At 24.8% G+C, this 11,269-nt stretch overlaps 2 protein-coding genes and 1 long non-coding RNA gene across 5 annotated transcripts in view; 1 reads left to right on the top strand and 2 right to left on the bottom strand.

The window, feature by feature from the left end:
• The window catches only part of LOC126899060 (WD repeat-containing protein 20), an 8,044-nt gene extending 5,487 nt beyond the window's left edge, over positions 1 to 2,557 (bottom strand). The window contains exon 1 of the mRNA XM_050673588.1: positions 1,924 to 2,557. Within this exon, the coding sequence (XP_050529545.1) occupies positions 1,924 to 2,208 (285 nt within the window). The 5' untranslated portion in view covers positions 2,209 to 2,557. The remainder of the gene's footprint in view (positions 1 to 1,923) is intronic.
• A 1,112-nt stretch (positions 2,558 to 3,669) lies between these two features.
• Positions 3,670 to 4,897, bottom strand: LOC126899069 (uncharacterized). The gene is made up of 2 exons (XR_007702469.1): positions 4,392 to 4,897; positions 3,670 to 4,266 (listed from the first exon to the last, which is right to left on the bottom strand). It is a non-coding gene; the product is annotated as an uncharacterized LOC126899069 (long non-coding RNA).
• Positions 4,898 to 6,638: 1,741 nt separating this feature from the next.
• On the top strand, positions 6,639 to 9,428 carry LOC126899065 (uncharacterized). Of its 3 annotated transcripts, none has more exons than XM_050673598.1 (4): positions 6,639 to 6,660; positions 7,015 to 7,161; positions 7,267 to 7,568; positions 9,194 to 9,428. In XM_050673598.1, the coding sequence occupies exons 1-4, from the start codon at positions 6,642 to 6,644 to the stop codon at positions 9,278 to 9,280; spliced, it is 555 nt and encodes a 184-aa protein (XP_050529555.1). In that variant the 5' UTR covers positions 6,639 to 6,641; the 3' UTR covers positions 9,281 to 9,428. The 3 variants fall into 3 exon arrangements, with proteins under 3 accessions (XP_050529555.1, XP_050529554.1, XP_050529553.1); XM_050673597.1 differs by lacking the exon at positions 6,639 to 6,660 and adding an exon at positions 7,854 to 7,899 and having other exon boundaries at positions 6,671 to 7,161; XM_050673596.1 differs by lacking the exon at positions 6,639 to 6,660 and having other exon boundaries at positions 6,671 to 7,161.
• Positions 9,429 to 11,269: the final 1,841 nt, after the last annotated feature.

The following is an 11,269-nucleotide window of genomic DNA, read 5'->3' on the forward strand; positions in this document are numbered from 1 at the left end:
AAATTAAACACTATCTAAAGATTTGCATCGAAGCGTTTATTTTTGATAGTGATTTTAATCACTGTCAGATATCATTATACTTGATCCAACTATACCACGTCACAACTGTGCCGCGATCCCCCTGTGCTGGGNAGTATCAAATATGAGATGAAGACTGAAAACCATTTTATTTATTAATTATTTTTTATTTGTGGTTAAAGTCTTTAACAAATTTTAAAAAGCATTATATAATTATACCATTAAATTTATTAGAGAGGATGAGTCAAGTCATACTGTTGTATGTATAATCTACCTGCATTTCTTACCCTTTCTATGCATTAAAATGCTTATAGCTCAATAAGAATTTGTCTTAAAATTCTAATTGGTCCATCAAAATTTATTGTACTAAAAGGACTAAAAATGGCTATTTTGAAATAAAAAAATTTTAATTTTATATTTAAACTTGGACATTGTGTAAGGGAAAAATTATTTTTTAAAAATTCAACAAAATGTTAATTGTTTTAAAAGTTTTAAGTGTTGTCAGTTAAATTTGAGACACTATTAAAAAACAAATAGATTTATTAAGGAAAAAATAATAATAAGTTATATTTTATGCATAAGACAATAATACTCAAAATTTATACATTAAAAATTACTTTATATAAATTTCAATATATATAAGATATTTAATCAAACTATAATAATTTAGTACCTAATTAAATTATTGTTTTTATTAGACAGTTTTTGCCCTAACGATTACTTATCTTACATTGATAAACATTTATCATTAATCTTTTAGACTTAGATTGTTATCAATAATATTGAAACTAACAATCTTAAAGTGAGAAATTAGAGTTAAAAATAAATAAATATATACATTTTTTATAGCTTTCAAAGTATAAATAAATATTAATGGCATTATTAAAAAGAGTTTAACTTTTATCAATGTTTTTAAAAAAACTGTCTTATTAATCATTTGTTTAATTTATTGATCTACACTAGTTGAAATCATTCCTTTAATTTTGATCTTCACAGTAATAAATGCCATTATCTGTTATATTAACTTAAAATAAATTTAAGTAAAATATAGTTTTCATATTGTTTTTAACGCTTTCTAAGCCCATATAGGGTCATAACGGTCTACTCCAAAGGAGGAGGTTCTTAACCATTGACACTTCGAGATAAGTGGTTAATCCGTCGCCGGAGAGAGGGATGGCGACTCCACTTACTGAATTGATCTATCGTTTGACAAATGAAGCTGCCCATGACCGAGTTTCAAACCCAAAGCAGAGCTCGTCAAGCACTGTCACGTTACCGAATTGGCCATACCGTCCCTCTTAGTAATAGTTTTCATATTAATAATAATATTTCAATCAAATCTATTACTTTTCAAATGGTAGGCTAAATTACAAAAATTATTTTACAATATAAACCTTTTTTAAAATTTCATCAATATTATAAATAATAATTAAATTAGTATTATCAGATTTCACAATAGATTACATTTTTTTTAAATTAATGTTTAAATAACTATAAGATCAACTAATTAGGCGATAATTAAAAATTTTAAAGAAACAAAAGATACATTTATTTAACTTTAATGTTATAGCTAGGGTGCCGATTTATATAAATTTATACATTTTGTTTAGTTATTCCAAATACACCATCAGCCACTATACATTTTTATTAATTTAATTAAGAACTTAGTATTATGTTGTTATTAAAGTTATAGTGTGGGGGTTACAGAGATTACTCTTAAATCAAAAAATATTCCTACATTACAATATAATGTAATGACAAAGTTACACAAACTTGGGACACATCAAAGTGGCATAAACAAACTTTATTAATACTTACAATTCTACTCCTAGTTATAACTATAATATAACATTCGAATAACTCAGTAAAACATAATTTAAGACTACTAAAAATTTTTTAACCAACCTTTTTGGTTCCTTTGTAATAAAACACAAATAACTCTCTTCCAATATTAAAACATATCCTGTCATCATTCCCATTGGAGTCTATGTAATTAATAAATGATACATGGACAGAAGTGTTGGTTTGAGCATTGTAACCAATGCGATTAGGGCGAGAGTATGTAGCCAAAGTTAATAACTTATACACTCCTTCTCTAGTAACAAACTGTGTCTTAAGTTGTTCTTTGCAACCGCTGTCCAAATTAATGGACATCATGCAGGAGTTATAACCATCACTTATATTGTTCATACTAGCTTAAAGTATTTCGTCATATTCCAAATGATAATCTTTTACATACTGTTGATTCAGAAAGATATATCCCAATAAACAGAAATTATTTGTCTTCATCTTGTAACTTTAAATACAATTACAACGGTTGTTTACTAAAATAAAGGCTGCAAACTACATGATTTTATAAGAATGTATCTACTAACACGCACTATTAAAAATAGAGTTTTAAACCAAAACCAAACTGACAAATTATCAAATTTAGGATATAAATCAATTATTTCACGATTTAGTTACAAATCATTACTGAAGGATTACTAAATAATTTGATTACGATAGTAGAATGGTTTGAGACAGATAAGCTGACGGCGATTGTATCAAGAGTGAAGTTAAATCCGGTAAAATTAGTATGCAGCGTAGCGCTGCAGTACAAAACGTTGTCAAGTATAAGTACGTTGATAACATGCACCGGATATGTACGAAGTCTATGATTCGTAATTATAAACCATATTTTTGGAGACTAAATTTAAACAATGACAACCATTTTTCAAAAATGTTATTTTCGAGTTAAAAAAATTATTAAAATTTTAAGAAGACAACTAATTTATTTGATTAACTAATTCTTTAACATTTCATTTGGTTGATTACATTATGAAAGATAAGTCCTTTTTGTCAATTAAATGGGGGACAAACCAACTTTATTATTTAGGCCTTTAAAAATAGTTTTGATCTATGTGTATGAAATTAACGTGGATCATTAAATGGAATCTAATTGTTGAATGATAATTATTTTAGTTTCCCTTTATAATTTTTAAATTATTTATAACATGGGCATATTTTTAATTTTTATAAGGCTAAACTTAGATCATGATCAAACCCTCTTTTACATGTTATGAAGTCAAAGATGGTTCTTGGCTAGGCTAATTATGGACAGAGCGTGTATTATGCCTAGCTTGCACCAGAGAACAGACATTATCAATGAGAAAATCGCAAGAGAAATATTGTTGGCACCCTGAGAATCGAACTCGCTGCCACTTGCGCTAAAACATATATTTCTATCCAATAAGCCAGGCCGACCCATTATAACACTTCGTGATTTAAAATTCAAAAATATACTTCTGTATGATAGAAATTTCAATTTGAATAAAATGTTTAATAGTATATATTATCATAAAAATTATTACAATACTTAATGGTATTGAAAATACATAAATATGTAACTAGTTTATATATAATTAACAAAGAAAATAATTGGTAGAGAACAACTTTTTGACTAGTATTTTAGAAGTTATTACTATCTAAAATAATGGCTAGAGGTGAAGTTGGGGTGATGCTATTTTTATCACTAGACATTTCAAAACCACACTTCTTCTCCATGCTAAGTATAAACATGTTTATTACTTTTGAAATACTGGTTCAAAAGTTGTTATTGACTCATCATTTTCATAATAGGATCATTTTTAATTGATAGGCTTGACAAGCTATAGTAAGTTAAATATATTTAAATAACTTAAAACTAATGATTAACAAGCAACATAAATAAATACATTTCCATTTAGAAAATAAATTTTAAACTCTCATAAGGTATACGTGTTGAACATAACATGATTGATAATTGAGAAAAATAAGTAATTAAAAGAAAGAAAATTATTAGTGTCATTTTTATTTTTTAATTAATTAAGGGGTTGATGATAAAAAATTACCTTGTAAACAAATACATAATTTTATAATTTGTCACCTGGGATGGCTACATCTCCTTTAGCCTCTCTAGTTTAGTCTATGATTATTTGTTAATATCCTTAACAAAAAATGAGTTTACTTACAGTAGTAATTTAATTATTCTTTCTTGGATAACTTATAAAAGAAAAAAAGAAAATTATTTAAGTCAACATTTTTTTATTTTTAACAAAAAAAATTAAAACTATGTTTTTATAAACAATTTAAAATATAAAAAACTGAAAAAATGTTTAAAGTATATACATAATAATGTGTAGCTAATGAATAGAGTTTATTATGAACATATTCAATATTTGAATGGAGGTAAATTTAAACTCCTTGCTATGGCTAAATAAAACATACCTGTAAATTTCACAACATCATAATTAATGAACTAAGAGTTTTATATTGTAACTAAGATATATTTATTTCAATACAATTTTAATATAATTAATCTGAATGGATTTCATTAAATTTTATTCACATACTTGGTGTACCAATGTAATAAACTGGCTTTATATGTTTGCAGCCTTTAAAAAAATAAATGGCTACCATCAGAAATGTTATGCCACCGGTAATTCTGCAGGATATGCAATTTTTTTCTTTGGATTCCATTTTTATGACGTTATTTAAAAAAAAATAATATAAATACAGTGGCTATAATACTCATTTATGATTTATAGCTAAAAAATTAGTCAGAGATCATACTTCAAAGAAAAATTCTTAAAACTATTACCATAGATGTTTCAATTTAGGTTCAAAATATTTAACTAATTCAAGAACACTATTATCAATGTAAGACTAGATAAACTAAATATTTAATTTACTACAAAAATTAATATATTTAATATTCTATTATATAAAAAAATTATACTAACATTAACTTTAAATTATTCAAAAACTATAGTAAAACAAATTTTCATAGTTTTAAATAATAAATACAATTGAAAAACTGATTTCTTAGATGTTATATTTTATTATTAAAATTATTAAATTACACAGATGATAATTTCAAGAATAATTAAAAATTTATTAGTGATCAAAAAAATAATTTTTTAAGTCAAATACGGAGAATTTTCTATCGAAATACTACACAAACAAATATTATATTATAAAATATCATATATAATAATAATATGATCAATAGATAATATTTTATTATTTTTTTACCGTTAACAGCTTTATCAATAATTCATGGCAAAAAAAAAAGAAAGAAATTAATGATATATCATGAAAAATTTTATCAGCAACATATAATTTTGTTTTTTAATATTACTATTTTTGTATAATAAAAAATAAAAACGCCCATTTACTGTTTTGTTGCATAGGCTACTATTGCGTTTAATCTTTCAATTACACATTCATATTATTATATTAGAGTAAGAAATTCTAACTATGTTAAATGTAAAATTTTTTTTGTAAAAATTCAAATTATAAAATCTAAATTTTGGATTTTATAATACCTATCTCTGAACTATGATATGTCCAGCTAAAAAATATACATTTCTTAGGATTATACACTAATTCACTATACATTACTTAATAAACTGTGACGCGATTATATTTTTTCGTTTAATTCAGTTATTCTATTCAGGTCCTAGTATACTTCGTTGATTATAAAATAAAATGGGAATTGAGAAAACGAGGGATAATTTTTTATTGTAATCTCAGAACTGAAATTAAAAATACAATGATTGGTTAATTAACTACTTAGATATTCCCATGATCTTAAAATAGCTGTAGGAGTAGTTGAATATTCAATAAAAATTTTGTAAATATAATAGAGTAACAAAATACGTTATTAGGATAATTTAATTAGGAGGGTGCTAATACCAAAACAAAAACAAATTTTAGCAACCTTTGATTTTTCATTTAAAACGTAAGTTTAGTACGGCCAATGAGGACTTAGCCTATTTAGCTTTCTGGATACGCCTGTGTTAGGAATAATAGGTTTTTCTTTGAGGTAATTTTGAAAAACTTTGTCTAGGCATGTTTTTAAGCATGGAAGGTATGCGTTTTGATACGTAAAATACTATTTTTGGCGTCTAAGGCCTATGGTTATCCCCGCTATTTACAAGCAAACAATAGTTTCTATCTTATTTTTGCGATATAAAAAAAAATGTAAGATATCCCAGGCTTTGTAAATCCTTTGATGATATCTAAATTACATCACAAGGTCTTTCTTTAATTACTCATTTTCTGTTTTTGTAAGTTCATGTATAATTAAATTATTTTTTCTAAAAAAAAAAATTATTAATGTAAAATTGTAAATTTGATAGTAATGTTCATTGTGCATTAATACAACAGCGTTTGTTGCTTGCAACAAAATGGAGCAGAGGTTTATCGTTAGAGACTATGTACGCAGAGTGAACAAGGAGTCTCTACTAGTTATTTGTAGTGCAGTATTAGCTGCCTTAGCTCACATAAATAGCTAGAAAGAATATTGATATTTTTATCCGGTAACAATCTATCATAATTGTTTTCTATCTTTTAAAGCCCTAATATGATAGACGCCAGTTACTCAGGTATGCGCACACACAGAGTCATCTGATATATTAACATTCATAACCCACTTTGTAATTGACAGCCGCCACGCGATCTCCAATATCTACAAGCCGCCGATGAGCAACGTTGGTGAAAGTAAACTTTTTATACATTTCTTCGTTGATATTATAATCGTGTCAAGGATCCACACACGTTTGTGGTGATCACGGTCAACCATTTCTTCATACACTCGCATGCGGATGGCGATGGATAGTAGGTATGCTTTTTCTTTTAGTAAAAATTTCTTTATTCTATTTTACATATTTGCTCTACGTCGATAGTCCAATTTTGATCATTTTTCATAGTTACCATGATGCACTTAAATTGTTTTAATTGATGAGTAAAACAATTAATACTTCTTAATAATTATAAAGTGTTTTTAATTTAAAGAAATTAAAAAAAAATACTATTAATTTTTCAAAATGAACCACGTAAAATATATGAATAAAGTCTTGTGTTTCTTAATGACATTAAATGCGGTTAATCTTTCTATATCTGTAACCATTGAGCATATAGAAAATTCACATGTGTCAACAAGTAATGATACATTAAAAATAAAATTACCAGGAGAAGAAATTGATAGCTCAAAAAATGTAGAAGATCAAGAGAGACATGATTTGTCAACAGTTACTGCTCAAGCGGATAATACAAAAACATCGCTTGTGCCAGTTCAAATAAAAAATTCAATTTTGCCAAGACAACCGACTATAGAAGGTATATAAAATATAATTTAATAGGTATTGATGTTTATCTTGATAAATATTTAGGCATAATTGCAAATTGAAAATCAATAATAATTTTAATTATCTGTTTAAATAGCTACCGAATTAAATATTAGACAACATCAACACAATAAGCAAAAGAAAAAAAAACCACAAAAAATGACTAAAGGAAAACATAAAAAGAAGCAAACATATAAAGATAAGCTTCTGCCGTTGTTGTTGATACCAGTCGTCATACAAATCATGACTTTGCCCATGATGATAATGAACTTGAAAATGATGGCAATGAAAGCAATGCTGGTTGGTAAATTGGCTATGATTTTAGTCGTAGTCAATTTTTTGCGTAATTTGTCATTACGTGCTGTTGGTGGTGACGTTTTAAGAGGAAAAAACCCTCAGGTAAGTTTCTAATCACCTAGCTATGATTGATATTGTTGTGATTGGGTTTAGAATAAATTATATAAAATTGAACATTTTTGTGGATTTTATAGGAAGTAATAATTAATATACAAAATATTACATTATAAAAACGCGTTTTATTATAAAAGGCGTACCTATTATGGTTTATAAAAGATAAACTACATATTTATTAAATCTATCACTTAAAAATTAATAATAATTTTTAATAATTTTCTTCTGCTATAAGTTTGAACTAATAATTACGTTTATTTGATGTACTTTCAGCTATCATGAAACTAGAGCGGGTCATTTTTTTCTACCCTTAAAACATGTAAGTTATAACTTCGTAGATCTAGAATACACAAATATTCAGGATTTAAAATAAATAATTTTTCGTAAATGATTACTTTTTTTGTGAAATCTTATAGTATATAATGTTCAGTACTAAATTATGGATTCTAAAGACAACAATATAAGAGTATTGACCTGGTAGTGACCTACAATATTTTATTCTTCCTATCAAATATTTTTTTCATATTTAACTATTAAAATTGTATAGAAAAAATATTTTCTCTAATCTATGCTGTAGAAAAGAATGTGATTCGATCCCTCCTTAATACTGGTCCTGATAATTCTTTGAATTTTTTTAACATGAAAAATTTTACATATAAAAATATATAGTCATTCTGCCTCCAATATAATTTTTTCATGAAATTCATATTTTTATTGATTATTAACTGGGCTCGTAAGTTTATACATTAATACATTTAGTTAGAGTAAGCAAATTCTGAAAGCAATTATATTCATATGAGTATTTTTTTAGTTGGGAATTTAATGCTAAACAAAATAAATATATTGCTTAGTTTTGAATCCAACTTGTACATCAATAGGGAATTCAGGTAGTTTAAGATATAAACTTAATTTTTATTTCGCGTTATTTTGCCTTGCTATAAATTTTTTATTCGCATTGAAATTTCTTAAAGACGGCTCTATCAAAAGTGATATTTACATGAACTTATAAGACTTGATTATTAAGATGCTTTCAAATAATTAATTTTACTTGCTAAACTGAATCAGAACTATTTTATTAATAATTTCGTTTATATTATAGAGATTGTCCTACCATAATTTATTTATTTACCAATATAAACTAATATTAAAATTAGTAGATCACGATGGGACACCTGTATATCATGTTAGTAAAATATATAAAACCTGTGATTAAAACATTCCAAAATTTAATATAAACAATCTACCATTTATTACTCTCGTTTTAGCATTATCAATTATAGAAAGTAAATTGTAGTAAAATTTTAAAAACTAAATAAAGAATTGTTTGATTTGCTATATTATCATATTTATTATTTTATAGATAATTGTATAGAATAATAAAATGGTTCTATATGTAATTACTAATAATTAAAATGACTTCAACACTATTAATAGAATTAAATAAATCACAGGTTATTATTCATACATAATACTTTAATATACTTTCAAATATCCGTTTTTTGTTTATTTGATAGTATTTTACAAAAGAATTATAAATCGTTTTTCTAAAAATCTTTCCATGATTATACAGATAATAAATTACAAAAATTGTTTAAATATAAATGTATTTTAAGGATTCTTCGTTGATGTCACAATATTATGGATTCAATGGTGGACTTGAATTTGGTGCTATGATAAACAACTGGTACAAGAGAAGGTGAATTTTGGATGATAATAAGTCAAAAACTTTACAATAATTCAACAGCTCTCTTGTAGGATAAACAATTCAAAATTTATACTACTATAATGTACTTATATTTTTAGTAAAAATGTGTAATTGTATTTATTAAACTATTGTATAGTCTTTTAGTAAGAGTATTTTTTTTTAATTACACTTAAAAAACTACATATAAAAAATCACAATGATCTCTCCTAAATTAATACTGTCAAATCGTAAGATAGAGTCGACCCCAAATAGTTGGGACAATGACTAAAGAGATGATGATGACGAATAATTTTTTTTCGATTATGAAGTAATTAATAAGTGTAAATTATAATTTGCTATTAGATCATTAACTTAAAGTATTTCGACGTAACTGAAATTTTATTTTTCATTTGTAAAATTTTTATAAAAAATTTTATAAAAAGTCTGTCAAAATAGCTGGGCAAGTCAATGATATTTTTGAACTCGTAAAAATTAAGTTGAAGATTTAAGAGGTTAGGAGTAGTCAGAGGTGTGGAAAAATCAGTATTTTAAAAAAATGTTGATAATTCAGAGTCTTTTATGAGAAACAAATCTCTTCAATTAAAAAATTGTACAATTTTTGGTAAATATGAATAAATTTTTTTTATTGTTATGGATAATGTATTGAAGCTTTTTCGACAGCGATTTTAATCACTCTTAAATACTAATCTAACGTAAATGCTTCAACTATAGTACCATAAACAGACTATACGGAAATTTTTTTTGTGTTTAATTTTTTAAAAATTGATGTCCTAATTCAGTGTATCATGTGAACTGGTAACTCAGCAGATTGTCGGCGTTTAGCATTTCTACACTTATAAATTATATAATTTTTTATTTATTTTTAATAGAAAACAGAAGAATTATAGAAGGCAAATCAATGAAACTTATTGAAACTTAAATCAAATTGCATATACTTTAATTCAATATATTTTAAAAGAAAATTTTTTTTTTAAATTATCGATAGCAATATTTAAAATTCAATTACGTTATCAATCAGATTTTCAAAATTATTTTTAAAGAAAGGTTATTGTCTAGAGTATTACCTATAAAGATTTCATGTCGATCTGTACATTTTAAATTCATATAGCTGAATGGTCGAATCTGATGTTTTAAAATATTATGACCGATTGGGTTTTTCTACAATTACCAATTTTTGGGATATATAACCAGAATTTTATTTGAAGGGGTGTCTAAAAAAATATACATTTTTAGTTATTTAAATGTACATCAAAAAAATTTATTTTGAAAACAATTAAAAAAATACGTACTATATGTACTATATGAATAATTCATGTAATCATTATAATCATTATTATAATTTATTATCGATAAAATAAATATAATTTATTATCATAAATCGATCATCAAATTACAATGAATTTCACTTTTTATTTGTAATTTGAAAAATTCTTATGCCTAAACAATTTATATCTAAAATAATAAATATATGATGTAGGATTAATCATAATAAAAAATTAATAATTCATACAACCATTCCTTCGAGCTATTTCTTATAATTTTAAACTATATTTAAAATATAGTAATTAAAATTTAATTGACAAAAAGAAATCGTATTTAATTTTCATAATTTGTTAAAATATTTAAATGAACCACATGTAAATACATATAAGACTGAGAATGTAAGTTTATTTTAAAACAATATATCCACCCTCTTGCATACCAGCTGATCATTTATCATGCTCATCAATTTAAGATAACCAAGAAGAAATTTCTTACAAATTTCTTTAAAATACGTCTTTGACAGAATCAACATTAAATACAAAATTAGAGGGTAAGTTTTATAAAATTACATTAATATAAAATGAAATAAAAATAAATAATGTAACTAGATAAATATGTTACTAAAAATAATGCTTAGTTAAAACACCCTTTACATGATTATAAAAGGTAAATTTACAGAGTGTTCAGTAAGTAAGGAAACAGATCAATTATTATAAACAAT

This window comes from Daktulosphaira vitifoliae, unplaced genomic scaffold (assembly GCF_025091365.1).
Source record: "Daktulosphaira vitifoliae isolate Bord-2020 unplaced genomic scaffold, ASM2509136v1 Scaffold_2, whole genome shotgun sequence".
In the NCBI taxonomy this organism is placed as follows: Eukaryota; Metazoa; Arthropoda; class Insecta; order Hemiptera; family Phylloxeridae; genus Daktulosphaira; species Daktulosphaira vitifoliae.